Raw genomic sequence first — 25,913 nt, forward strand, 5'->3', positions numbered from 1 at the left:
ACATTTCATGTGATTCTGTTTATTGTCATTCCAATACCTGTCTTTGTCATTAACTCCTAACGTTACTATGTATCCATACACCCCTGGCTTTCAAATATTTAGGATTGAGCAATATGTATAAAAGTAAATCCATGAAAGTACTTTAGACACAAAAAAAACCAGAACCACCGAAATCGTCACAACATATGTGTTACGGTAACCATCATGAATTGGTTGACCAATGCAATGGTTAGTGTCTCAACTCACAATCAACATGTTTTCGCTGTCTTAAATATTTAGATACCAGAATATTCGTCTAATCTGTAATTCTACTGATTATGTCCTACTTTCGAATGTGATATATTTACTGAGTGTGTATTCACATGGCGGATGATGCATGCATGGTTGACGACGCTTACTTTTAAAAGTTTATGCTACTCTCTCGGTTTTTGTTTGTTACCTTGATTTATCTTCTAAAACGATTAATGAGATTACACGTTTCTATAACCCGATTAAAAAAACTGGAGCAAATTTAAACATTTATTTTCCATTCCAAATAATGCAATATAACAATTGAGAGTTGACAGTCAAAACGATGGCTTTTCTCTTAATGGAAATATTTCAAACGTCATCATATTTGTTAGTTCACCGTTGACCTCGCCAAAAAACACGTGTAAGAGCTTCACATCTCGATTAGATTAAGAACAAAACAATAACTTGTCAATATTTTACAATGCACAATTTCCGTTTTATCAAAAGGTGCATACTTTAGAAGGGCAAAACAAGTAATCACCATAAAACATGGCTTTGAAAAAGTCTGTTTAAACCTTATCGGTAAAGATTAATTTTTATCAATCCAATTAATTTCATATCTCCGGAGACGGTATATTAGATGGAGTTTAAAGAAGAGAAGATACAATTTCATAATAAAATAAAACAATGTAATTGAGTTTCGATCGACAAAATGTCTAGTTTATATATCCAAAACTGTATATCAAATTAAGGCTCTTTTTTTCTTCAGTGACAATTATGTTTGACTTAAAACTCCCCAAAGCTATATGTAATTCTATCTCGCAATACAATTCCGTTGAAATTACTCGTGCTTTTTAAATATCTATTTAAGTAATAGAATGTAAGCACTCCGGATACATTAGACACTTGGCATTTAATGGTTTTGTTAAATGCATTTATATAATTTGCAATAGTATAATTGGTCTTAAATGCTTGTGAATCTAAATATGTGGAGACATACAATATTGTCTAAAGATCTATCTACTGTTGAAGACCGTTAATCGATGTCTTCTGTAGATGGTTTTTGGTTCTATAGTGGTTGGGCTGCTCGCTCATTGTTATATTTCAAGAGCTTATGTTCATTTAAATTGCGTGAATAATTCAGAAAAAATCAAGTTCTCTCTTGATTTGATTCCCTCTCATATCAATCTGGATTTATCCGTTATGTTTTTATACTCATACATAGTCATTTAACTTTCGAAAAACAATCTTCTTTCTGATGTAATAATGACTATGTAAACCAATTGCATTTCTTCTCCAAAATTTTAAAAGTACATACAAAAATCCTGAAAAGGTTTTCTAAACAGGAAACAAGAGCGGAGCGTTGTCAGATCCGTGTAAATGATGCATGGACTCATTATCTGAATTTCAACATTTCAATTTTAAAATTCATACTGTTACAATCAATAAAAAAATACGATATCGAAATTTAAGATATCCCTGATGAAAACAGTTTGATGTTTGAACATAAATCATATGAATAAGTCAATATATTTGCTAGTAATATCAGAGTGGCTTATTAATGATATATAAAAGGAACAAATGTGCATGCAATTTTGAGATTAAGGTTTTAAATGACTTCATCATCAACGCAATAGTAATAGTGTTTGTATTAACATATGTGGCTCGAAGTCAAATAAAAAGTAACAGTAGTATATCGAATTTCAGTAAACAAATAAAGCGGGAAAAAAACAGAAAGAATCAAATGAAGTACAGATGGAACGAAATCGCTTGAGAAAAGGTAGACATCTGCTTCTATGCATGCTTCATCTGCGATTGGTATCCAGACTCTGTAAAAATGTTTGAAATAGTGAATACGACACAGCCGGTAAATCAAACGATCTGTTATCATAAGATCTACAACATTCGAAAACATGTTTACTGTTATAGTGATCGAGAACATCCACAGGTTGATCATCAAGGCACAATAGATCATTATCGATTGACGTTATTTGAGCAAAAGTTGTTCACCTGCTTTTTTGCCGTTTTATGTGTTAGACCACCAATTTACCCACTCGAAGTTGAAATGTTTGGCATTGAGCGTTCCTGATGAAGGTAAATCCAGAAAAGCGCTTCGGACGCATGAAATTATTAAACGTGTTGTTTTCAACTTTTTTACATCACTGGGTCGATACCTCTGCTGGTGGACTATCAGTCCCCGAGGGTATCATCAGCTCAGTAGTCAGTCCTTCGGTACTGACATGATTTATAACAAACTTTTCTAAAATTGTCCGTTTATAAATTTTGAAATTATAAAGAAACTATGGGTTCAACTCCCTCAAGCAAAGTTGACCTTAGATGAATTTGGCTATTTGTTTTAGGTATTTTTGTCATATAGCTCTTCAACAGTTTCGGTACTTATACATCCCTCGGATTTCAAATGCTTGGCATTGAGCGTTCCTGATGAAGGTAAATCCAGAAAAGCGCTTTGGACGCATGAAATTATTAAACGTGTTGTTTTCAATTTTTTGAACATACGTAATAGAAGCCCTTTTATGACAAAAATAATAGTGCTTTTGATGTCTTTGTTTACTTAAACTAACCAACAAATTTGCAGAAATGAAACGTTTGGTGATCATTTTGTGCTAGAATTTAGTACTCCATGATTTTGCATTAAAATAACTGTTTAAGATTTCCAGAAACTAGGGGTTATTTTTTAGTAGCAGTTGACTTTCGAATGGTCGTGTTGCACTTAAAGATTTCAAACATTCGTTAAAAGTTGGCATATAGAAAGGAATTATATGTACAATTCAGGATATACCTGGTTTCTATGAAGTTAAACTTAAGGTAAAATGTTTAGAAAGCTGTGAACATTGAACAATTTGGTTGATTATATAGGTGTTTTGAATTGGCGACACTTGTAGCAAGTCAACGAACAAATGCCACAAATTCCTTCATAAATGAGCTAAATCAACTTGTCATCGGTATACTGCCCGTTGAACTATAGAACATGCTGTTTTCTGAATAATTTTTATTTCTTAATTTTTAATTTTTAAAATCTCGCACTACGATTTAATAAGGATCTTTTTTATTTGACTATCATGTCCCAGACGTTTCAGTTTGGGTAGTCAAATACGAAAATCAGCCAGTTACACTTCCAGCATAGCGGCAAAGGAAAAAAACTCAAAATCAAATAACGACAAAAATATGTTTAACGGTAATATAGTCTCGACAATCTCTTACTAATATGCCTATTTTGCAGCATGTTCTTATTATTTTTGAAGAGTATTTTAGAATGAGAATATAATATTTTAAAGATTGATTAATTGTTTCAAGAAAAAAAAATTTATTGGTTAAGAAAAAAAAATAGGAAGCGAAATTAGATGATGAAAAGCAAACGAGATGATATATTCACATTCTTAATAAAGGTACATGTAATCTAATATCGGAATCTAACCATTATGTCTAGTTTATTTAAGTTAAACATCAATTATTCAAATGATATTTTCTTTTAAAGTAAGGAATGCAATGATCAATAAACTTTCGACGCAACGTTTTTTAAATTATAGAATTATGTACTTTACACTTCAAGAATTTCAAAACAAAAATTCTAACGCATCCGATTCATCACCTCAAATTTATTAATCTTAAATTTGCTATATATATGAGCCAGTTTTATGGAATAGAAGCAGAAAGGGCATTCAACTAAACAAAATAAAGGAAAAATCTTCAAAAAAATTAGATCTAATTGTTCTCCGAACTCGCAAAACTTAAAATTCATCACTCATACAACGGAATTTAATTTCACCCCTTTCAAACTAGTGTCTTGTTGCAAATTCAGTTCCACGATATATTTAAGCTATGTTGTTGAGATACGATATTCATTTAAAGAAAGGCAAAAAATACCAGAGAGACAGTCAAACTCATTAATCGAAAACTGACCATGCCATGATAAAAAACCGAAAAAAACGATCAAAAGACAAATAATAGAATACAAAACGCATCAGCTGGTAAGCATTCATTTTAATATCAACGCCTAGAGGTCAAAAATAACAATAGAATAATATTGATTGAAAGTAAGATTTCCGTTTATTCTTATAGAACTTGAAAACATACGGATATGGGAGAAACCTTTTTTTTTACTTTACTAGAATAAGACGGAAAATTGCCCGCCTTTCAATGCGAGAGTTTTCCTGTCTTAAAATATGTAAAAAAAAAACAAACAAAAGGGCATATAGACAAAGCACATCAGCAAAAATGACAGACAAGAAAACAAAAAAATGACCATAGCGCAATTACACAATGGCTGGATGTACAAATACCAAGCACGTCAAAAGGATATTCCCAAACATGTACTAAACAATAAAGGTTAATAATTAACAAAGACAAATAAAAAAACACTATAACATTAAAATTAAGATGAAAAACAACGCCAGTACCCAAAACCTATATTTAAAGACCATCATGTATAATTGGTACAGTTGATCCGGAATATTTATCAATAAGGTCTTGGTATCTTGTTCCGATGAACTTTTTTAGAAAAAAAGACGAGACGTTCTTTGATATAACCCTGGTTCATCAACTTTCCGCTCAGACTCTGGAGACGTTTTATTAAGTCTGAGTAGCAGCTGCAAGCTCTTGAATACCGAATGAGTTGGCAAATGTATATCCCATAAACAGGTAAAGTTGGTATATTGCTATTAAGGTGGGGAAAATTTATAATTTCAAAATCAAAATCGTCTCGTTTGTCATTGATTTTTTAATACATTTGAAAATAATTAGGAGTATATTTTGTTCCACTCTTTGTCTGAACTTTTTTTAAACAATGTTTCAAGCGTTTAAACTTTGATTCATGTAACTGTTAAAAGCATTTTACTTGTAAAATGATTTGTGACTTGTATCATAAAAATCTTTTCATTCTGCGTATACGTGTTGTCTGCACTGATACCGGAATCTGGAATCTCTGATGAGCCAGTACTGTTGGGTAATACCATTTACCAAGTGGCTAGTGCTGCGGATCTAGAATTAAGATAGTGCCTCATGTGAAACACGATCTGCTTATCCATCTGAAGCACCTGAGATCGCCCTCGGTTTAGTGGGGTACGTGTTGGTCTGTCTTTCTAGTTTCTCTATGTTTTGTTTTGTAAACTGTTATTTGTCTTATAATCGTTTTTCTTTTCTTACCATGACATTGTCGGTTTGATTTGTTCCTTTGGTATCGTTCGCCTCTCCTCTAATGATACATTGTGGATCCTCCGTTTAAAAACTATGTAACGGTTCTATAAATAGTTTAGTATACATAAATTAGTTTGGTCTACATGAGTGTCGTGCTCAATATGTTGCCTGGACACTTTTGGTGATAAGAGTACCAGAAAATGTTTTTCCAAAAACAGGTATATAGCAAACTGCATTAGGTGTCATATGTTTATTTCAGTACAAATATTCAAATATGGTCATGTAGAAGTGATAAAACTCATTAACCTATTATGTAGTGTAATCGTTTGTTAATTGTTGGTGCCAAAACGTTTTCAATATAGAAATAAGAAGATGTGGTATGATTGTCATTGGGACAACTTTCCACCAGAGACTAAATGACATAAAAGTTAGAAAGTCTAGGTCAACGAATGGCCTTTAACAGTGAGCAAAGATCTACTGCATAGCAATCTGAAAAAAGGACCCGACATGAAAAATGTAAGACAATGCAAACAGGAAAAACTAACGGCCTGATATATTTGACAACCAATAAACGAAAAACAAATATGATATACATAAAAAAACGACAACTTCTGAATTATAGGCTTCTGACTGACATGTATGACATGCACATACAGTTCAGTTTGTGTATACTGAGTCTTAATTTGAATGTCGATAATGCGTGCATAGAAAGAGACGTTTACCCGGTCGCCACCGTGATTCGATCCTTTTGAAGTTTATATAATTTCCTCAATTGTTTTTAAATTTAAAATGGATTTACTGAAGTAAAAAAATCGGTAAAGTAATATTGCCTACATTGAATTTACGTGCCATGTAATGTTTGCACTTGTTTTATTTATTATCTCATTGATATTTTCAAAAAATAATAAGTCTTGTTTGTTATTTGTTCAATTTGTTGTCGTGTCCAATAATTGTACTTATTTCAAATGCAATGTATTATTAATCACTCATTGTGTGTAAATGATAAGTTTTTTTTCTCGCAAAACAAGTATTTCATATACTAGTAAGATTAATTGCCACTTTTAAGAATGAAGAAACCAAGTAAGTATTCAACATTATTTTATTTTTCTTAACATATAACAAATAAATGTATTAATAATCAAGACTACCCACATCTCTTGAACATGTTCAAGTCTTCCAATGCTAATTTTACCCATAAAATTGAAATTGGACTAGGTTCTTAGATGCCACAAGATTAGTTTAGCTACCTAACATTTTCATACTAGTTGAACCGTTGTCACAGAAAACTGAAAATGCACTTGAATGATGTACTAATATTTGTAAAAATTACTGCCTTGAATAACATGGGCCATGTATTTCTTTTAACAAAAAATATCTTATGCAACATTGTTTGTAAACAAGCAATAATTTTAACATCTATAATATTTATCGAAACTGTGTTATATTTTATCACTCTTGTTTAATTTGGCTACACGGCCTTTGTGTCGTTGCTCCTTTTACCTTTGCTGCAGTCATATTTGCTACGAAAAACAATTATATAAGCGGAGTGAAGATTGTTTCATTGTCAGTCATAATCGAGTCGCACCTGGAAGGTAATATACAAAACTTTCAAATTCAAAAATTTGTTATGTCTTACCTAGATTAAGAACAGATTTACCTGAAACCACTTACAATTACAATTTTTGATATTATTTCCTAGTTACCAATAAATAAAAATTTAAAATATAATTCTTACGAAAAAGAAGAACATGGTGTTTTAATTCATGAAAAAATTGCTACATGCACTTAACAAACAAAAACAAAAATAAAGAAGCAGTGCCTTAATTGAAGTTTTTCATGCTAAAAATTCAGTCCCACATTTGTTTTCATAATGTGGAGTATTTATTTAGTATTTGTCAAATCTTATATCTTTCTGCGCATAAGTTTTGTCAAAAAGCTTGCATAGTTAAGAAGCAAAGACTAATACTGACGAATATGTGGCGTTACAAAGATGACTGCAATTAAAGAAATTGTCTGGTTAAGAAAATATGTCATATTGATTTGTATCTGTTTGTCAGAACTGTATACGAATTACATTCTGCAGATCTAGGAACACAAGGTAAACTTATGCTGATCAATGAAATTCACGTGCCTATTTCAAATTACAGAAAACTTTCTTCTTCTTCTTCGACCTCCGACTCCGTGCTATGGTCACTAGAACTAACCCAATCATCCGTGTCCTGTTCATCTTGTTTGTCGTCTTCTGAAACTAAATGTAGTAATAGTTTCTTATATTAGCAATAAATTTGATTTTTACTAAATCAAAATGTCGGATTTGTAATTTCTCCCTGCTTATTTGTTTCTACCTTCATTTCCTATAAATATAAAGTCGTGTGTTATATCGTTTTTTACGTTATAGTAGCAAAAGTTGATTTGAAGAGGTTTATTGATGTATAAATTTTATTGACACGCTCACAAACTACAAGGTTGTACGGAGACATAAAATTGATTAAATCAATGGCATATTTACCCTATTGAAAAGTTTGTAATCATGCTAAATTTTCTTATTTCATATTTGTATTGTATGTTAAGATTGTTAGCGAATTACCAACTTAACACACCAATGAATTCTGTATAAAACCCTTTATTACTTATCACTTAAAAATGCGCTAAAAATCAGGTCCAGATTTTAAATGTTATCATCACTTAAAAATGAATTGGCCTGTGATGAAAATTATAATCTTGACTTCATAAACTTGTATAAACGTTTGGGATACAAAAACGTTCATTACCAATGATATTAGACTTAACATACATACAACATTGGAATTATTTCCTTACAGGTCGAGTTTTGGGTACTCTATTCATTATCAATGATACATGACTTAACGTACAACATTGGAATTATTTCCTTACAGGTCGAGTCTTCTGTATTGGGTACACTTATCATTATCAATGATATCAGACTTAACATACAAATTGGAATTATTTCCTTACAAGTCGAGTCTCCAGTATGGGTACACTATTCATTATCAATGATACAAGACTTAACATACAAATTGGAATTATTTCCTTACAAGTCGAGTCTCCAGTATGGGTACACTATTCATTATCAATGATACAAGACTTAACATACAAATTGGAATTATTTCCTTACAAGTCGAGTCTCCAGTATGGGTACACTATTCATTATCAATGATACAAGACGTAAATAACATACAACATTAGAATTAATTCCTTACAGGTCGAGTCTTTAGTATTGGGTACACTATTCATTATCAATGATATCAGACTTAACATACAACATTGGAATTATTTCCTTACAGGTCGAGTCTCCTGTATTAGGTACACTATTCATTATCAATGATACAAGACTTAACATACAAAATTGGAATTAATTCCTTACAGGTCGAGTCTCTAGTACTGGGTACACTATTCATTATCAATGATATCAGACTTAACATACAACATTAGAATTATTTCCTTACAGGTCGAGTCCCCTGTATTGGTAACACTTTTCATTATCATATTATTCTTGTACTTGACATGGTTGCAAAATTATTATTAAATTATAGTATCATCTTTTCTTTTAAAATTCAATCATGAATGGAAAACAAAATATATATTAGTATCTACATTTTAGAAATTAGTGTCAGACTTAATCAGGGGTAGTATACAGATGTAGCTATGGTAAAAGTTTGTAATGAAATGAATAATCTCAAATCATGAATACCAAATGAACATTAGAATGTATTTTCAACTCTTCCTTAGCATTATGTAACCCACCAGGCTTAATTTGCTTATGCAATGCAAAAACACAATTTGACCAGCTTATTCAAATTTTGTATATTGAAGAAAAATAAAAATTTCAGATAAACTTATGGCAAACATTGTCCCCTTCAAATAATTAATATAACTTCTGCTATATATTTTATACATTTTTACATTCCTTTCTTCCCATACATTTCATAACAAGAACCAAGAAATTGTTTTTACAACAATTATAATCATGATAATAGTGCCAATGTGTTATTCATAAAATAGTGATATATTTAGCTTTTCGATTTATGTTTTTTTAGAGGATTTCAATGCTCATCAACCTCGCTATTGATTTGGTTACTATTATTTTGACACGATCCCCACTGATGAATCTGATGTAGTCGACACGCACGTCTGGTGTACTACATTATATAAGCCGTTCCAACAATTTTGACCTTACCTCATAGTCCCATGTAAACAAATCACACGTTCGGCATACTTAATTATAAACTTTGTAATTTTGTTACGGAAAAAACCTAATTATGTAAGCAAAGGGGCGCTGTTAAGACTTTTACAAGAGACACAGAATTGGTTTGGAATTCCTAAAATTTTGTGACATAAAAGAAGCTGTAAAGGGACGTTCAAAAGTTGACGGAATACTGATAAAGCCATTGATTAAGAACGAAAAACGACGAAACGACAATCAAGTCCTCAAAAAGAGAACTGTAACATAGAAAATTAAATATTGAGCACAATTAATCCCACAAAAAATAACCTTAAAAGGGTTACAGAATACCCTCGTGAACTAGGACATGTATGTCTTGAACCAGACATATTATGTATAAATAACTCATAAAATTAAATGCGTGAGATGTCTAACAAATGAAACATGCTTCTGAAATTACTTGTTTGGTAACAAGAACCAGTCAGAATTTTCGAATGCTTACACGCGGTAAAACCTACATAATTTGTACAGTCTTTATTGACTTGTAACAGTTTTGGTTAGCTGGTTTTGCACTTTTTCATGGATTTGTACACTCCCTTACTTTTTTTTTCGAATAGATCTGATGATTATATTGCAGATGGATTTTCCTGAAACATGTGTCGGTAATTTTTATACTAAATGTTTGATTGTTCACGAGTAAGACAGCATTATACATGTATGTATCGATTGATATTGTATGAAGAATATATTTATAACAATAATTATCTAAATGTATTGATTCTTTGGTCTCTTTTTTCATTTTCCCATTAAGATGTTTTACAACCTTTTAATCTTCTTACTTGTTTTTATACCAAAAGGATAATAGAGGATTAGATTAGTTCTGTATTTTACGAAGGAATATCGTGTAACAATAGTCAATATAAAATGCAGTTGTAAAGAACACATGTCAATCCGCGATTTTCATTTACAGAGAAGACGTGTATTCAATTAAAGGCAAAAAAATAAAACAATAATGTTCAAATTGTTGAAATTGCTTTCCTAATGTGTTGAATACATCCTGTGGTTAATGTCAAATGCCAAGGATAATTGCCTCATTTAGGTGCATTGACTTGATTTATTTTCTAAAAACAAATAAAGTTTTACAAAACAATAAAAAAAAATTGAGGCAAAAAAATGTTAAATAAATGAATTTTAACATTTTAAAGTCATAATTTAGAAAATGACATGATTTTTATATTTAGTTTTTAGGGAGTATAGAAACAAAAAAATGTCAAGTTGAACAACCAATCAAGACTTGTTATGTGATTATTCAAACGGCTTTTGGCTTTAAAATGAAAATAGCAAAATGAAATTAATAGAAAATGATTGACACAAAATAAATACAAAAACGAAGATCCCCCCCCCCTCCCAGGCTTTCCTCGAAAACCCCGAACAAATAGGTAAAAATAGATCTAAGTCATTAAGAGACATCCAAGCAATCATAGACAGGTTACATTCAAATAATAATGATTTTTAACATTAAAATATGCTTTAAAAAAAATCAATCTGCATAAAGGAATATATAATAGGACAGACATACACCAAGGAAACATTCAAAACTCATAAGTCAAAGAAAACCCGACAGCGACAAGACAAAAAAAAACCCACGAAAGTCTCCGATACACTACACCCCACCGAGAACTCGGTGTAATCTCATGTGCTTCGGAAGTGTAAGTCAATACAAAGTCGGTGATACATTGGTGTAAGTCTCATTCGGTGATGTCATTATCGAGGAAAAGGTAAAGATATCATAGAAAACTCGACAATGTATTTAATCGCGATGTATTCACTCATATCATGATCTATTGTGATGATTTCTGTCTAACCGATGTGTTTCTACTATCTTAAAATCAGTTTGTATTTCAATAATTTCAGGAAACAAATTATCTAGTCATGTGTAACACTTAATTAATTTGCACAACTCAAACCCGTCTAACAGGAATCGGTTGAACAATTGATGATAACATGTAACTGTATGTAGTAAATATATAGCAATGAGTTTCATAATTAACACAGTATCAAGAAATTTATAATGCTTAATTTCGCAAGTCCTACCAACCACATAAAAAAGTTACTTATTTCCTTTCGGAGTGCTAAGCATTTCATTTTTCTAGTTAAGAGTGATATGTTGCCGTTTACTATGACAGGTAATAAACTTACTGCCATAGGTCATAAACCTTATTACATTGATAGCATAGAGTTTTCGTGATTTTGCTATTAAATTAATCTATATTTCACTTTTGAAATAAATCCGGTGTTTTTATTTCTTTGACGTCATACGACAATGTGTATTGTTAAGACTTTTACAACAAAGATTAATCTAAACAAATAGAGAACACTTTATACAAACCTCCGTCGTCTGATGAATCTAAAGTACAGGAGGATAAACTATCGTCTGTTTGTTCTCCTTTGTCGTTGTCATCAGGGTCTTTTGATATACTAGCCACTGTAAGCTGTCGATAGCCTGTTTTTGATCTTTTGGTTGTATCTACAATTTAAATATCTAACAATTCATAAATCAAAAATCATTATGTAGCTCTTGAAAATTCTTAAACTACTTCCATTGTGCATAAATGTCCACTTCCGGTTTTTAAGATGTTTGTCTTAAGAAGTTTATAAGTAACTTCAAAACGATTTTATTTTGACAGAACCTTAAACGAATAGTCAAATTGAACTTTGCAATTGATATGAGCGTCACTGATGACTAGCATCTAGCATACTAAATGACAAGCCTGGTATCTTTTATGAGTTATTGCTGTATATGTCTCATGACAGAAGAAATATCGTTAGATGATCATACTTCAAATATGTCATTCCACTGTTTGTAAATATTGTTCCCGAAATCAACATTTGATTGGTTGATCATGTTGATTGTCGATGCCCTCATGAAATATGAATTTTCTTGGGTGAGCAAATCTTCATATATTCTTCAGGCACGGAAAATGAATTTATTAAATCTAATGCTGAATTAATTCTAGAATTGCTAGCACAGATTCATTGTTTACAAAAGATCATACTACAGATAATATATTATTAGGACTTAGTCCTCTTTCATGGATTCACCTGCCTAGTATTAGAAATTACAAGTTCGAAAACTGAAATAAAAAAAAGTTTTATAAAATCGATTACCGATTTAAATGCACATTCCACATACCTGTGTACACACAACACGGAAAGCTCTAAATAGGTCAGTGCATTCAAAATCTTTGAGCATTAATGTAATATAACATAGACTTTCAAAGATTTGGCTTAAATAGATATAAGAAGATGTGGTATGAGTGCCAATGAGACAACTCTCCATCCAAGTCACAATTATAAAAGTAAACTATTATAGGTCAAAGTACGGCCTTCAACACGGAGCCTCGGCTTACACCGAACAACAAGCTATAAAGGGCACCAAAAATGACTAATGTAAAACCATTCAAAAACCGAACTTTTAAAAAATCATTATACACATCTTTTATTTGAATAATAAATAATGTTTTGATATACGCATATTTTTTTCTCTTTTTACTGGTCACATACACATTATAAATACCTAATACAATATTATTATGTATAGATTATACATGTATGTTATACACTTTTATAACGTATAATTATATACGTTTGTTCAGAAGAAGAAACAAACTACTTGCCCGTCTTAATATGAAATAAAACTCACAAATTATCCTACGGAACCACTGAAATGTTCTTTCAATTAATGTTTACGTGCACAGATCGTCTTAGCAGAGAACATTGCATGTAAAGTCCTCAATCAATACGAACCAGGCTACTCATTTATACCCTCGAAGAGATACAGAGACGTCCCCTCGGCACAGATACAGTAACGTCCCCTCAGCACAGATACAGAGACGTCCCCTCAGCACAGATACAGAGACGTCTCCATGGCATCCTCGAACAGATACAGAGACGTCCCCTCAGCACAGAATGACTGTAGTTTGCGAAACCACCACTGACGTATTTAATACAAAGTCAGGACGATAATGATAGAAATAACGCATTGTATAAAAAGATGAGCGGTGTGCATTTATTTAGACTGCCCTTGACGCCAAAAAATGTATATTGAATGGGGCCAAACATTTCAAAAGTAATCATTGCAATGCTTCTTTTAAGTGCCAACAGCATGGCATTCTCAACTAGGGTATAAATTAAGGCGACAGTATCGATGTTCCGATGTAATAAATCGACCAAGAAGAGACAAATCCTGACAACAAATCTAAAGTACTTAATAAGTAATCTGCCAATAATGAAATCATACCTTCTAAGATCTTCCATACAAATTTTGCTTATTGAAATATTCTATTACCACCTGCTACATGAACTATTTATCACTATTTATGATATTAATATGATATTGGAGTTCATGAGTTATAAGCACGAATCATTTATCTCTTGTAAGAGCTTGTTTTTCAAAAAATGTTTCTCTTAACAAGAAATAAAAGTAAACAACATTGATTTAAAGAAATTAAATCATGTTCCATTTTGTTATTGAAAACTTTTATTTTGGATTAAATTTGAAAAAAAAACACTTTTCTAAAAAATCCCCTGTCTCTAACAAAAGATGTGTTATCGGTTCAATAAAGAATGTACTGTTGCCTTAAATTTGTATCGTGAATGCAGAAAATTTTGTTAAAATATCATTATGTTTTTTATCATTGTATATATAAGTCTCATCTGTTTCAATCAATCATATGTACTTATACAAGAGTTCAGAGATAATTCATAATTTCTATTTCAATGTGGAAGTTAAAAACAGTCACATAACATGACAGTTTTTTGTATCAATTAACTTACAAAATAACATATTTCAAGAGGTGCCTACTTAATTTTACACCCACAGATCAATAAAAAAATCAAACATTGCTAATGAAACACCTACCAACAACTGTACCTTGTTCATTACTTCTTTTAAAAATGACAATTGATGAAAAAGAACATGTCAAGGGAGCTCATTCAAAGTAGCTTTCAAAGAAGCATTGTATTGTTAAGGATAATCAATTTATTCGCCTTTAAACGCGACGTGTTCTCTTATACTCTGCAACAAATACAAATGAAACCATTAAAGTAATTACCCTTTTGTACATGAAATGCATCAAATGCAGGTTTTAATGATTGGTGGTCGTGACTTTTCATTATCAAACATTCTGTTATTGGAAATACCGATAGCATTTTAAGAACAAAACTTAGTGCACAAAGAGTTTTGATAATGAGTTACGTGCGTGACATCTGTGGTAATGAGCGTATTAAAACAGCTGCTAATAACAGTACCAATCTACTCTTTGTAAGGGTTTCGTATACACTAACTCCTCGTACAGATGTGTGTGCACTGTTAGCACATGTAGCATATGTGTAAAACCATAGGAATAACTTGTCTTTTTACTTTCATAACGGGTAACATGACGGGTGTCACCTGTGGAACATGATCTGCTAATGCTTAAATTATTTATGTTGTGTTTTTAACTGTTGTTTGTCTTTTCGGTTTTTGCAATGACGTTTTCAGTTTGTCTTTGACTTATCAGTTTGAACATTCCTTTGGTATCGTTTGCCTCTATTTTACATCAGATACACCACCGCATTATCCATGCAGTGAACTATGAGATAATTCTGAATTTGGTTAATTGTCATACTCTATACGTTTCGTTTTATTCGTATTTCATACATTTTTTTTTATTAAAATCTTTTTACTGTCCAAATGACATTAACTAGAAACTATAAAGAGCACCTTGGTCTATGTGCACATTCAACAATGGACACTGTAGATGAAAATAGAATTCGTGACAGAAATCTCTGTTTTGTTGATCTTTTATTGCTGATCATTAAGTCTGTATTATTTCTCTCTATCTTCTTTGGTTTTTGTTCAAAACACAAAAGAGAGTCGAAAAATCCTCATTTAAGGGCAATCACTACTAAAAAGAGTGACAGTGTAATACCTTTATCGGCAAAATTGTCTTATGACCTGTTAGTATATCTTGCCTTGATGGTCATTTTTGTGATTTAAAGTGTCTATTTATCTATTATAATTTTTCGTCATGTAAGGCAAAACGCCAAAAAATGGTAAAATGTCATTAAAGGGCAATAATTCCAATAAGGAGTCATCTGATGATTTCCTCTATTTGTCTTAATTGTAGATCTTGTTTTGCTGTCCATGTTTGCTTATTTAAGTTTCTATCTATCTATTATTATTTTTAAGATAAAAGGCAAAAACGCAAAATAAAATGTAAAAATCATCATCAAAGGGCAATCACTCTAATTAGGAGTCGGCTGACGATTTCGACCAGTAGACTTATTTGTAGAACTTGTCGTCTTGCTGATCATTTTTGTAATTTAAAATTTCTCTCTCTATTATAGTTTTCAAGATAAAAAGCAAAAATGAAAAAAGGTAAACTTTGTCATTTAAGGGCAATAACTCCTATAAGAAGTCGTCTGACAGTTTTCATGTATATAGACAATTGGTAAAGCTCAACATTCTAATCATTTTTGATGTTGTCAGATTTACTCTATTTATAACGGTTTTCAAAATAATAGACAAAACTTGCATTTTACCCCTATGTTCTTTTTTGGCCTTGTCGGCCATCTTGGTTGGCAGGCGGGGTCATCGGACACATTTTTCAATAAGATACCTTAATGATGATTGTGGCCAAGTTTGGTTAGTTTCAGAGGAGAAGATATTTGTAAAACTTAGCAGACGACGACCACGACGGACGACGACGACGACGATGGATGACGACGACGGACGACGGTCGATGGACGACGGACGCAAAGTGATGAGAAAGGCTCACTTGGCCCTTTGGGCCAGGTGAGCTAAAAAAAGGAGACGTGGTGTAAACATCACTGAGATAGGAAGCCAATGACGTCAAAATTCTAGAAGAATTCGACTTCAGGTCATTTTCACTAAAAACATTACGTCATAGATATATTTTCGTCAAATTCAATGCGCATGACAAATTTTCCTTCGTTTTATGACCGCTAAATGTTCAAAAGATCGCAAGACATAGAATGGCATGGCATAACGCATAAAGCTACTAAAAGAGCTATGAAAACGAACGACTGAAGTCAGCATTACATCGTGTTGCGGTCACCATCACAAATTAGTAAGACCATACGAAGTGTTGGTGTCTCATCTCACTATCGACATTTTTTGCGGACTTTGATCTTTAAATACCAGTAATATTGGCTAATCTGTAATTTTACTGATTGTGTCCCTCGGTTTTTGTTTGTTTCCATGACTTGTCTCTTCCTAGTCGATTTACGAAAACTAAACAACGGTTATCTACAGTTGCCTTAATGAACTGAAACATCTGAGCATGTAAACATGACCTATATTTTTTTTCTAAAGGGGAATGGGAGGAGGTGAAAAATTAATTAAAAGTAGATAATTTGAAATAGATATTGAAGACCACACTTTGACCTATAATGGTTTACTTTTATAAATTTTGATTTGGTTGGAGAGTTGTCTCATTGGCAGTCATACCACTTCTTCTTATATCTATAAAAATTAATATGGTACGTGTTTATGTGAAGGCAACAACAGTTTGCCGATGTTTAAATCCGGTTTGCCTATAAGTGCGAGAAACAATGACCCCAGATAATCACCTTTTGTTTACTTATGTATAACACACTGATCAGATGTCTTTTGTTCACCATGTACATGAATTATATTTCAACATTAATTTAGGTCGTGTACCTTTTCTAAATTGGATTGGATTACCTGTAGTATAACATAATAATTACATTACATTTATTTTTTTCATTATAATCCGTAATTTTGATTGACTGTGAACAATTGTAAGGCATTTCAATACCAAATGTTATTTCCGTATGAAATACAACAGCTTTGACTGGAGTCTGCACGTGTTATCCGTGATACTAGTGGCACAATGCATAGACAAACAAACTATAAGCTTGATATAACTATTAGGTAATTGTTGTAGAATAAAAAATGTAATCAGAAGAATTGAATGCCTTTATTTATAATTTCACATGGTTGTAAAAGCGTTGATCGTGTGTACATTTATAGAATGAAACGCTTCATAATAAATGTGCTTCAGTCAATGCTTGTACGCTCCAATAACACTAAAAAAGAAGCATTCAATTATCAAATGACCCTTTGTATATCATGGTAGAAAAAAATATCCCCAGTAGTCCCTTTTGTATAGAACAAATTCAACCAAAAAACCTTATGTCAACCCTGCTTGTAGTATAGATTAATTGATAGAATGACCTGAGGTAATCTCCTTAGTAGTACATAAATGAAGAGGTCAATGATCCGAGGTCATCCTCTTTGTCTATAGGATAATTAAACAATGAACAAGGGTCAATTGCCTTCGTCTATGATAAGTACACATGAACAAACTCCTTTTTTATATTAATAAATAATACACTGACTCATTCTTAGCTTCCTTTTTTATTATCATTATTTACTTGATTGTGAAACTCATCGCATATGACCTCAGGTCATTTGGTTTTGTACATTTACTTATTCTAGACAAAGTGGATGACCTCCATCCCTTGTGTTCTACATTAAGATACACAGGCCTAGGAGAGAAGTGATAGTGGTTTTTGTGATCAGCATTATTATATAGACGGATTGGTTTTTGTTTCGTGTGTTTTATTCACGAATCATATTGATGAAATTCTAATTTTCTACTGTAATTAAACTTCATTTTCATTCCCCCGATTTAAATGACAAACTTCTGTCGTTTATTGTGCATATTCCTGATTCAAGAGTACCAGTTATCTTCGTCATTAAACATTTCTGCCACACGTATCACGACCTCTTGATTTTTTGGCGGTTAAATAAAGTAGCATTGTCATCGCATTTAGTTTGAGGAATATAAATGTATATCTATAATGAGTATCTTTCGTTAATGACCTGAGGTCTATACCTTCGGCTCGTTTTGAGACCGAACTGTCTTTACATTATGTCAAGCTTTAAATTGCGAGTATTTGGCATTGAAGACAATTGAAACGAAAGTACCAGTCAAGTACTGAGTAAACAGTATAAAAACTAGGGATGTCAACTCGGTGAACAAATACTAATCGAGTACTCGTTAGTTCTATCGAGCGATACTCGAGTACTCGCTCGGGAATATAATCTACAACACGAAAACACAAAAATATGTATTTTAGATTTTGTGGTTTTTTGTTCAACGGACGAAAAACCATCTACATAAGTATCTGGGACAAGGAATTACACACCATAATTAATAGCTCATTACCTACAAGTACCTATTCAGTAAAAAAAACCAATAATCTAATCATTATAACTAAATAAACACCTATTCAAAATTATAACAAGGAAAAACCATATCAAACAATAGTATTTGGTAATCTTTAAGAAAACACATTTAATGTTTACAAAGTCGTAAGGATTAGCAGTTTCACTATTCACTGAGGGTCACCAGAGGATGCAACGAATTTATTTTATTTGGAAACATTTTATTGTCCAACTATAATTGGGTATAGTCGTCTTTGCAACTTTGTAAATTACAGTCTTGCAGACGAAAATATTTTCTCCGACTGTACCGATGTGACGGAATGGCTAAGACATGTTTAGTTTAAAGTGTTAGCCTAGGTATAGCCCACGTATTTTCTGAGGCATTTTAAACATCAATTAAGCACAAGCATTCGAAACAAAACATATTTTATTTACCAGTATGATTAATCAGTGATGCATATTTAATTTGTTCCGAAAGAGGTTTTTAAGATCATTTTATATAAAGAAGACATCAATATTCTTACAGGAAACCGATTAGTCGAGTATCGTTTTAATATTCGATACTCGGTACTATCGAGCGATACTCGAATACTCGAGTACTCGTTGACAGCCCTAATAAAAACAAAATTGAAAATGTATCAGCTGACTTCATATTGAGTAAAAAACATATCATAAATCCACTTTTCAACACGATGTCTGTAGTTGATAGATGAATGTTCTTTCGTCAATACTTTTTCGAATTTGCATAAAAAACCCATCAAAATCGGTTAATCAATTTTGAGAACAGCATCGGGTATGTTTCTAGTATGTGAAAAGACGTAACATATATGCATACGCAAGAATATATCTTTAAAGTCATATGAATCGACTTTCTTAAAATTATAATGTTAAAGAAATGTTTGAACCAATACATGTTTATATACTAATTAAGACCTCTATGTGCGATTGTTTTACATTTAGTACGAACATTTAATTGACGAAAAAAAGTTCATTCAGTGAAAACATTTTCTGCTATTTAACTTCCGTGTTTTAGTGCCGAACTTTACCGATCGTGACCTTTATAGACAATCAACACAGAAACATGGAGCACGTAAAAAATAAGAGAGGTAATAGACATGCATCAGAGCGATGTTTTTGTTTACATTTTCCATTTCGTTTTTATTTTCTAATTAAACTTTGTCATGACAGTTGTTAAATGCTGTGATGTATTGATCTTTTTCTTTCAGCTTCAATAAACACTATCTACTTCTACATGTGTTTTCCTTTTCTTTTCACCAAAACGCTGTGATTGGTTCAAAACGTCCTAAATAATGGAAATTCAACCAATGGCGTAACGTTATTTTCGTTTTGGTGTACGAACAATGGAATTACCAATAGTCCTTTAGATTCTGAAAAGGCGAATTGTGCTGTGCAGTTGCCGAGGTTTTAACAGAGGTCTCGTGGTTAAGGTCACTACATACAAAAAAGCTATCGGGAAATGAGAGTACGAGAAGACAGTAATTCAACACAGTACATTTCTTAAGATCTTCATAAAATAAAAGAAAGTCCATGTACACGAGTTTCAAATTAAAACTTTCCAATTCTATATCGTTAATGAAGTATTAGTTAAATCAAGCAAATCCCATCAGGGGGCCAGAATTATTGATGGCCATCATACCATTTCATCGTTATTGCATTTTTTTAAATAACAAATATGTCAATTTCGTGATGTATGTTAAGCTAAGAAACCCTTTTATTGACAATAATAGAACCACAATTATATGCTGACCGGAAATATTTGTCTATAAGACAATTATTACAAGTTTAAGTATTATCGACAGCAGACACGCGATATATTGACATAACATATACCGTCAGTTTTGTAGATATAATTGCAGTTCTAATTAGTTTACTTTCAATATTGTATCTCTATTCGTGTCTATGTTTGTATTTGAATTAAAACAAGATGTTAGGTGTATTATTTATTATTTGTGTTATTTGTGTTTTTCGGGGGTTGCTGTCTCACCCACCCACGCATACCCTACATCTCATTATATCCATACAAGTCTTCAACAGTCAGTAGATTTTTAAGAAATATGTTAGATTCCTTGGACAGACACAAGGACATTTTCATGCGGGATAAGACAAGTTTTCTTTACATCTAAATCCTCTCCGTTGTAATCTCGATCAAGGTGCATAAATGAAGAGTAAAGATAGAAAAAATAAAATAATCGTAAAATAACAAGTGTAAACTTGTGATCTAATGTAAATCTCCCTAAATCATTCGATTTTATTGGAATTTGTAATCTTGGTCTTTATCAATCTATCGTGTTTAAAGAAATAAATACTGAATTAAAGAAATGGTCGATCAACATAATATTGACTGATAATATTCCTGGATTAGAAAGAAAATACAACTTTTCTCATTTCAGCAATCACAAACTAGGCTTTTGATTCGATTAAAAAAACTCTACTTGTAGTTAAAAAAGTATAAAATACTGATTATGTACAGACTATAGGTATGCTGTGGTATCATTTGCATTTAGAATAATGTATAAGAATTTGGTAATCCAAAAAAAAAAAACGTATTAACAAAGAAACAAGCTCCAAGGTAAATTAAAAAGTGGGAAGTTTATAAAAACTGACAAAATCAATAGTTAGACTATATCAACTAACGGAACGAATTGAAAACAACTGTCATATGACGTCGTTCAAACATTTTCCGAAAAAAGTAGTGGGATAGATTTTTAATAGATTATTCATTGGACCTATCCTTTCATATCATTGTATGTTAACATGCAACAATATGCTGTCAAACGAATTTTATAAAATCTGAAACAAATTATTATAAACAAAAAGTATGAAGATATCAAAAATGTATTCTTTAACTTTATTTGATGATATACTTTTAAGCCAATTGACATAATCGTATTCGTGTTACATAAAAAAGTATAACAAAAATACAGAACTCCAAGGCAAATTCAAAAAGGGGAAGGCCACTGAAACTAACAAAATCAAACGCTATCAATCAACGGAACAAGTGAAAAACAACTGCCATATACCTGACTTGGAACAGACATTTGGTGGGTTAAACCTGGTGTTGTGGCTAGCTAAACCTCCCACTTGTATGATGGTTTTTTATAGTTCAGTTATATTGACAAAAAATGGTAAGCAACCAAAACAGACATAATAGGTTAATGTGACAATAATTGGGATAAAGCAGTAAAAACTGTGCAATAGATATAGGAAGATGTGGTATGAGTGCCAATGAGACAACTCTCCATCCAAGTTACAATTTATAAAAGTAAACCATTATAGGTCAAGGTACGGCCTTCAACACGGAGCATTGGCTCACACCGAACAGCAAGCTATAAAAGGCCCGAAAAAATTACTAGTGTAAAACCATTCAAACGGAAAAACCAACGGTCTAATCTATATAAAAACGAGAAACGAGAAACACGTATGAACTACATAAACAGACGACAACTACTGTAATCAGATTCCTGACTTAGTTTAAACAGTATTTATTAATGAAAAATTACATGAATAAAATATTACAATACAATGTTAGATAAAGTTCAAATATGGGATTCGGAAACAAGTTTGGAAAAACTTATATAAAAACGGAAGATTCCTGACTTAGGACAGGTGCAAACATTTGCAGCGGGATTAAATGTTTTAATGGTACCAAACCTTCTCCCTTTTCTGAAACAATAGTATAACATCACAACATAGAAAAACACACTATAAAATATCAATTGGAAGGCTTAACTCAATCAAAAAACGTAAATTAACACACAATGAACGAATAAATTTGACCTGTGACACCTGAATGCAAATACACAGTTAATAAAAAATTACAAGGGATAAATAATTAAAGTCAAAAGTAAATAAACAGGTTTAAACAAAGTTAGAGTATGTTATCACTGTGAAATTTCAAACAATTTATAGAAAATCATCACTTTTGAAGAAACCTGCGTCATATTATACACAGGTAAATGAAAATAATTTTGTTGTTATGTATACTTCTTCTTCTGTGTGTATAAAATCTTCCGTTTAGGAATACCAAGAAATTTCTTTAATATCAATAAAACTAATCTAACACTTGGTACAAATGGGGTGAATATCAACAATAAAAATATACAATTAGTGCTAGATAAAACTTCCTGTACAGGTCCAAGAATAGCATCTAAGGAAAAATGAAATAATTTTGATGTTCATAGTACGAAAAAGTGAAAATTTGTAGTAATTAAATACCAAATAATCAAAGCTGGTATATAGACAAGATACATGTTAACATTAAATAACAAAAAAGCATTACAAATAGTATCAACAGGTCAAATTAAAAAGAAAATACGATTTGAGAGTACTCGCAGTTACCGACAGCTAGTTCAAAGCCAAAACAATTAATAATAAAAATTCATGCATCAGAGACTAAAATCAACTAAAATACATCCCAGGGATTTAGTATTTTAACGTCATGAACAGTCAAAGAAGACATGACTTGTGCAATGCCAAAAATAAATGTATCGACAGGTAGTAGGATAGTTAGAAGTGACTTCTTTATAGATAAAAATGAACGTGTGTGTGTCTTTATACATCCCGTTTGAAAAGAAAATGCAAATTTAGTTATGTTTTAATTTGCTAATGACAAATTCGATATTAGTGCCAATGTAAACTATATTCAGAGATCTAATTACAACATTGGTACGATAACCCTTACTAATAAGTTTGTTTAAAGGTTCGATGAGTTTACACGGATCACATAATGATTTCCGCGCTTTAAGTACAATATTACCATAAAATTTAGGATGTGAAATACCATTTTTAATAAGTTTTCTACAGGTACAGCCAAATTTACTAATCAAATCTTTGTATCTATGAAAGAATTTAGTAAAAGTTTTAGGTAATTTATGGTAACGAAATCCCTGACTTAATAATTTACCAGTGATGCATTGATTACGTTCGTTAAAATCTATGACATCACTACACACACGGGCATACCGAACGAGTTGGGATATATAAACACCGTATGATGGAGCCAAAGGCACATCGCCGTCTGAAAAAGGAAAATTAACAATAGGGAATGAAAAATCGTCTCTTTTGTCGTAAATTTTAGTATGGAGTTTCCCTTTAGAAATTGAAATGTCTAAATCTGGAAAAGGACAACTGCTGCTGTTTATGTTAGATTTAGTTAAAGTAAGTTCTTTTGGGTAAATTCCGGTAGTATATTTAGAGAACTCTGGATTATTTAACGAAAAAATATCATCCAGATAACGGTAGGTATTGTTGAATGTATCAACCAAATGTAACAATGATGTGTCTCTACTGAGTTTGGTCATAAACTGAGATTCATAGCAATACAGGAATAAATCTGCTATTAAAGGGGCACAGTTAGTGCCCATAGGAATACCAACTATCTGACGATACACTTTATCGCCGAAACGTACATATATGTTATCTAGGATAAAGCAGTAAAAACTGTGCAAACATATATCACAGACATACAACACAACTGACTAAAAAATTCAAACAAACATACAACATGTACAAATTAATCTAACAATGACGCCAACAAAAAAGGTTTAGTAAATAATAACATTTTGTATGGTAGACACGCGTTTCGTCTACAAAAGACTTACAAGTGACGTAAATTAGACAATGACGTCACCAACAAAAAAAAACATTTAAGACCTTTATGACTAAAAAATAAATTAAAACACATTAATATTCACAATATGGCACCAAATCGGAACAGACATATTTTATATTTTTTCTTCTGCCTTGTCACATAATATAAAAAAGAAGATGTGGTATGATTGCCAATGAGACAACTCTCCACAAGAGACCAAATGACAGAAATCAACAACTATAGGTCACCGTACGGCACTCAACAATGAGCAAAGCCCATACCGCACAATTAGCTATAAAAGGCCTCGAAATGACATTTAAAACAATTCAAACAATTCAAACAAGAAAACTAACGGCCTAATTTATGTACAAAAAATGAACGAAAAACAAATATGTAACACATAAAAAAACGTCAACCACTAAATTACAGGCTCCTGACTTGGGACAGGCACATACATACAGAATGTGGCGGGGTTAAACATGTTAGCGGGATCCCAACCCTCCCCTAACCTGGGACAGCGGTGTAACAGTACAACATAAGAACGAACTATAAAAATCAGTTGAAAGAGGCTTAACTCATCAGATGGATAAAAATACAAATACTCGAAATACAAGTGGACGTGGCCGGGTACTTGTACATCCAAACAACAAAAAGACACTAAGTACAGATCGGAGAGTACTCGCAGTTACTGACAGCTAGTTTAACGCCACTAACAACTAATAAAAAAAATCATGCATCTAAGGTGACTTCGTTATTTTTGTCACCAAAATTCAATAACTTCAAGAACCTTGACAAAAAAAATCATTTTGCGACTGCACTCTGAGTAGACAAATCCAAGGATTCCCCCCTGTCATAGTTTCTAGCGTTATATTCTCTGTGTTGGTTATCGAAGATAATGAAATGGAATTCATTATTACCATGATACGTCACAATGATTATTTGTAATGCTTTTTGTATGGAGCTCTGCAGAAAGATGCCTTTTTTCCCTTCCTCCAATATAAGAAAAAAAAACGAGACGAACTTGTATCAATTCAGAATTGTTTTCCTTGACTTCTATGGAGTATCTGTGTCGCAGATAACTATGCATGTTCGATTTGTCGTAGCCACAATCTTTTCCCTCGAATATGATTTCACCTATTGCGACTCATTACTATATTTTCTTTCTATATGGAACGCGAGAGATGCCACTTGTATAGCAGAAATTGCCCTTTTGAAACATCTAAAATTCGAACGGGTTTCGTGTTGCTCAATATTCAATTTTCTATTTTGTGTATGTAGGACTGTTATGTCTGTTCAGTCCTTTTTTTGTCGTTTCTCCGACTAATGTTTTATTTTGCTACTCCCACTCTTGGTATCCACTCTCAGTAACATAGCAAACAAATTCTTTGAAATGATTAATAACACGAATTATATCTATTGTTTAATTGGTCATAATGTCTATAACTTTTCCTTTTCCCCCCGAGTTTTAGTCACTT

At 32.0% G+C, this 25,913-nt stretch overlaps 1 protein-coding gene across 1 annotated transcript in view; it reads right to left on the bottom strand.

Annotated features, from left to right (window-relative positions):
- Positions 1-6,466: 6,466 nt before the first annotated feature.
- Positions 6,467-25,913, bottom strand: part of LOC127709674 (uncharacterized) — a 36,361-nt gene continuing 16,914 nt past the window's right edge. Inside the window, exons 2-3 of the mRNA XM_052215310.1 lie at positions 11,958-12,095; positions 6,467-7,633 (exon numbers count right to left, since the gene is read on the bottom strand). Coding sequence (XP_052071270.1) covers positions 7,527-7,633; positions 11,958-12,095 — 245 coding nt within the window. The 3' untranslated portion in view covers positions 6,467-7,526. The remainder of the gene's footprint in view (positions 7,634-11,957; positions 12,096-25,913) is intronic.

Source organism: Mytilus californianus, unplaced genomic scaffold (assembly GCF_021869535.1).
Source record: "Mytilus californianus isolate M0D057914Y unplaced genomic scaffold, xbMytCali1.0.p SCAF_7, whole genome shotgun sequence".
Classification (NCBI taxonomy): domain Eukaryota; kingdom Metazoa; phylum Mollusca; class Bivalvia; order Mytilida; family Mytilidae; genus Mytilus; species Mytilus californianus.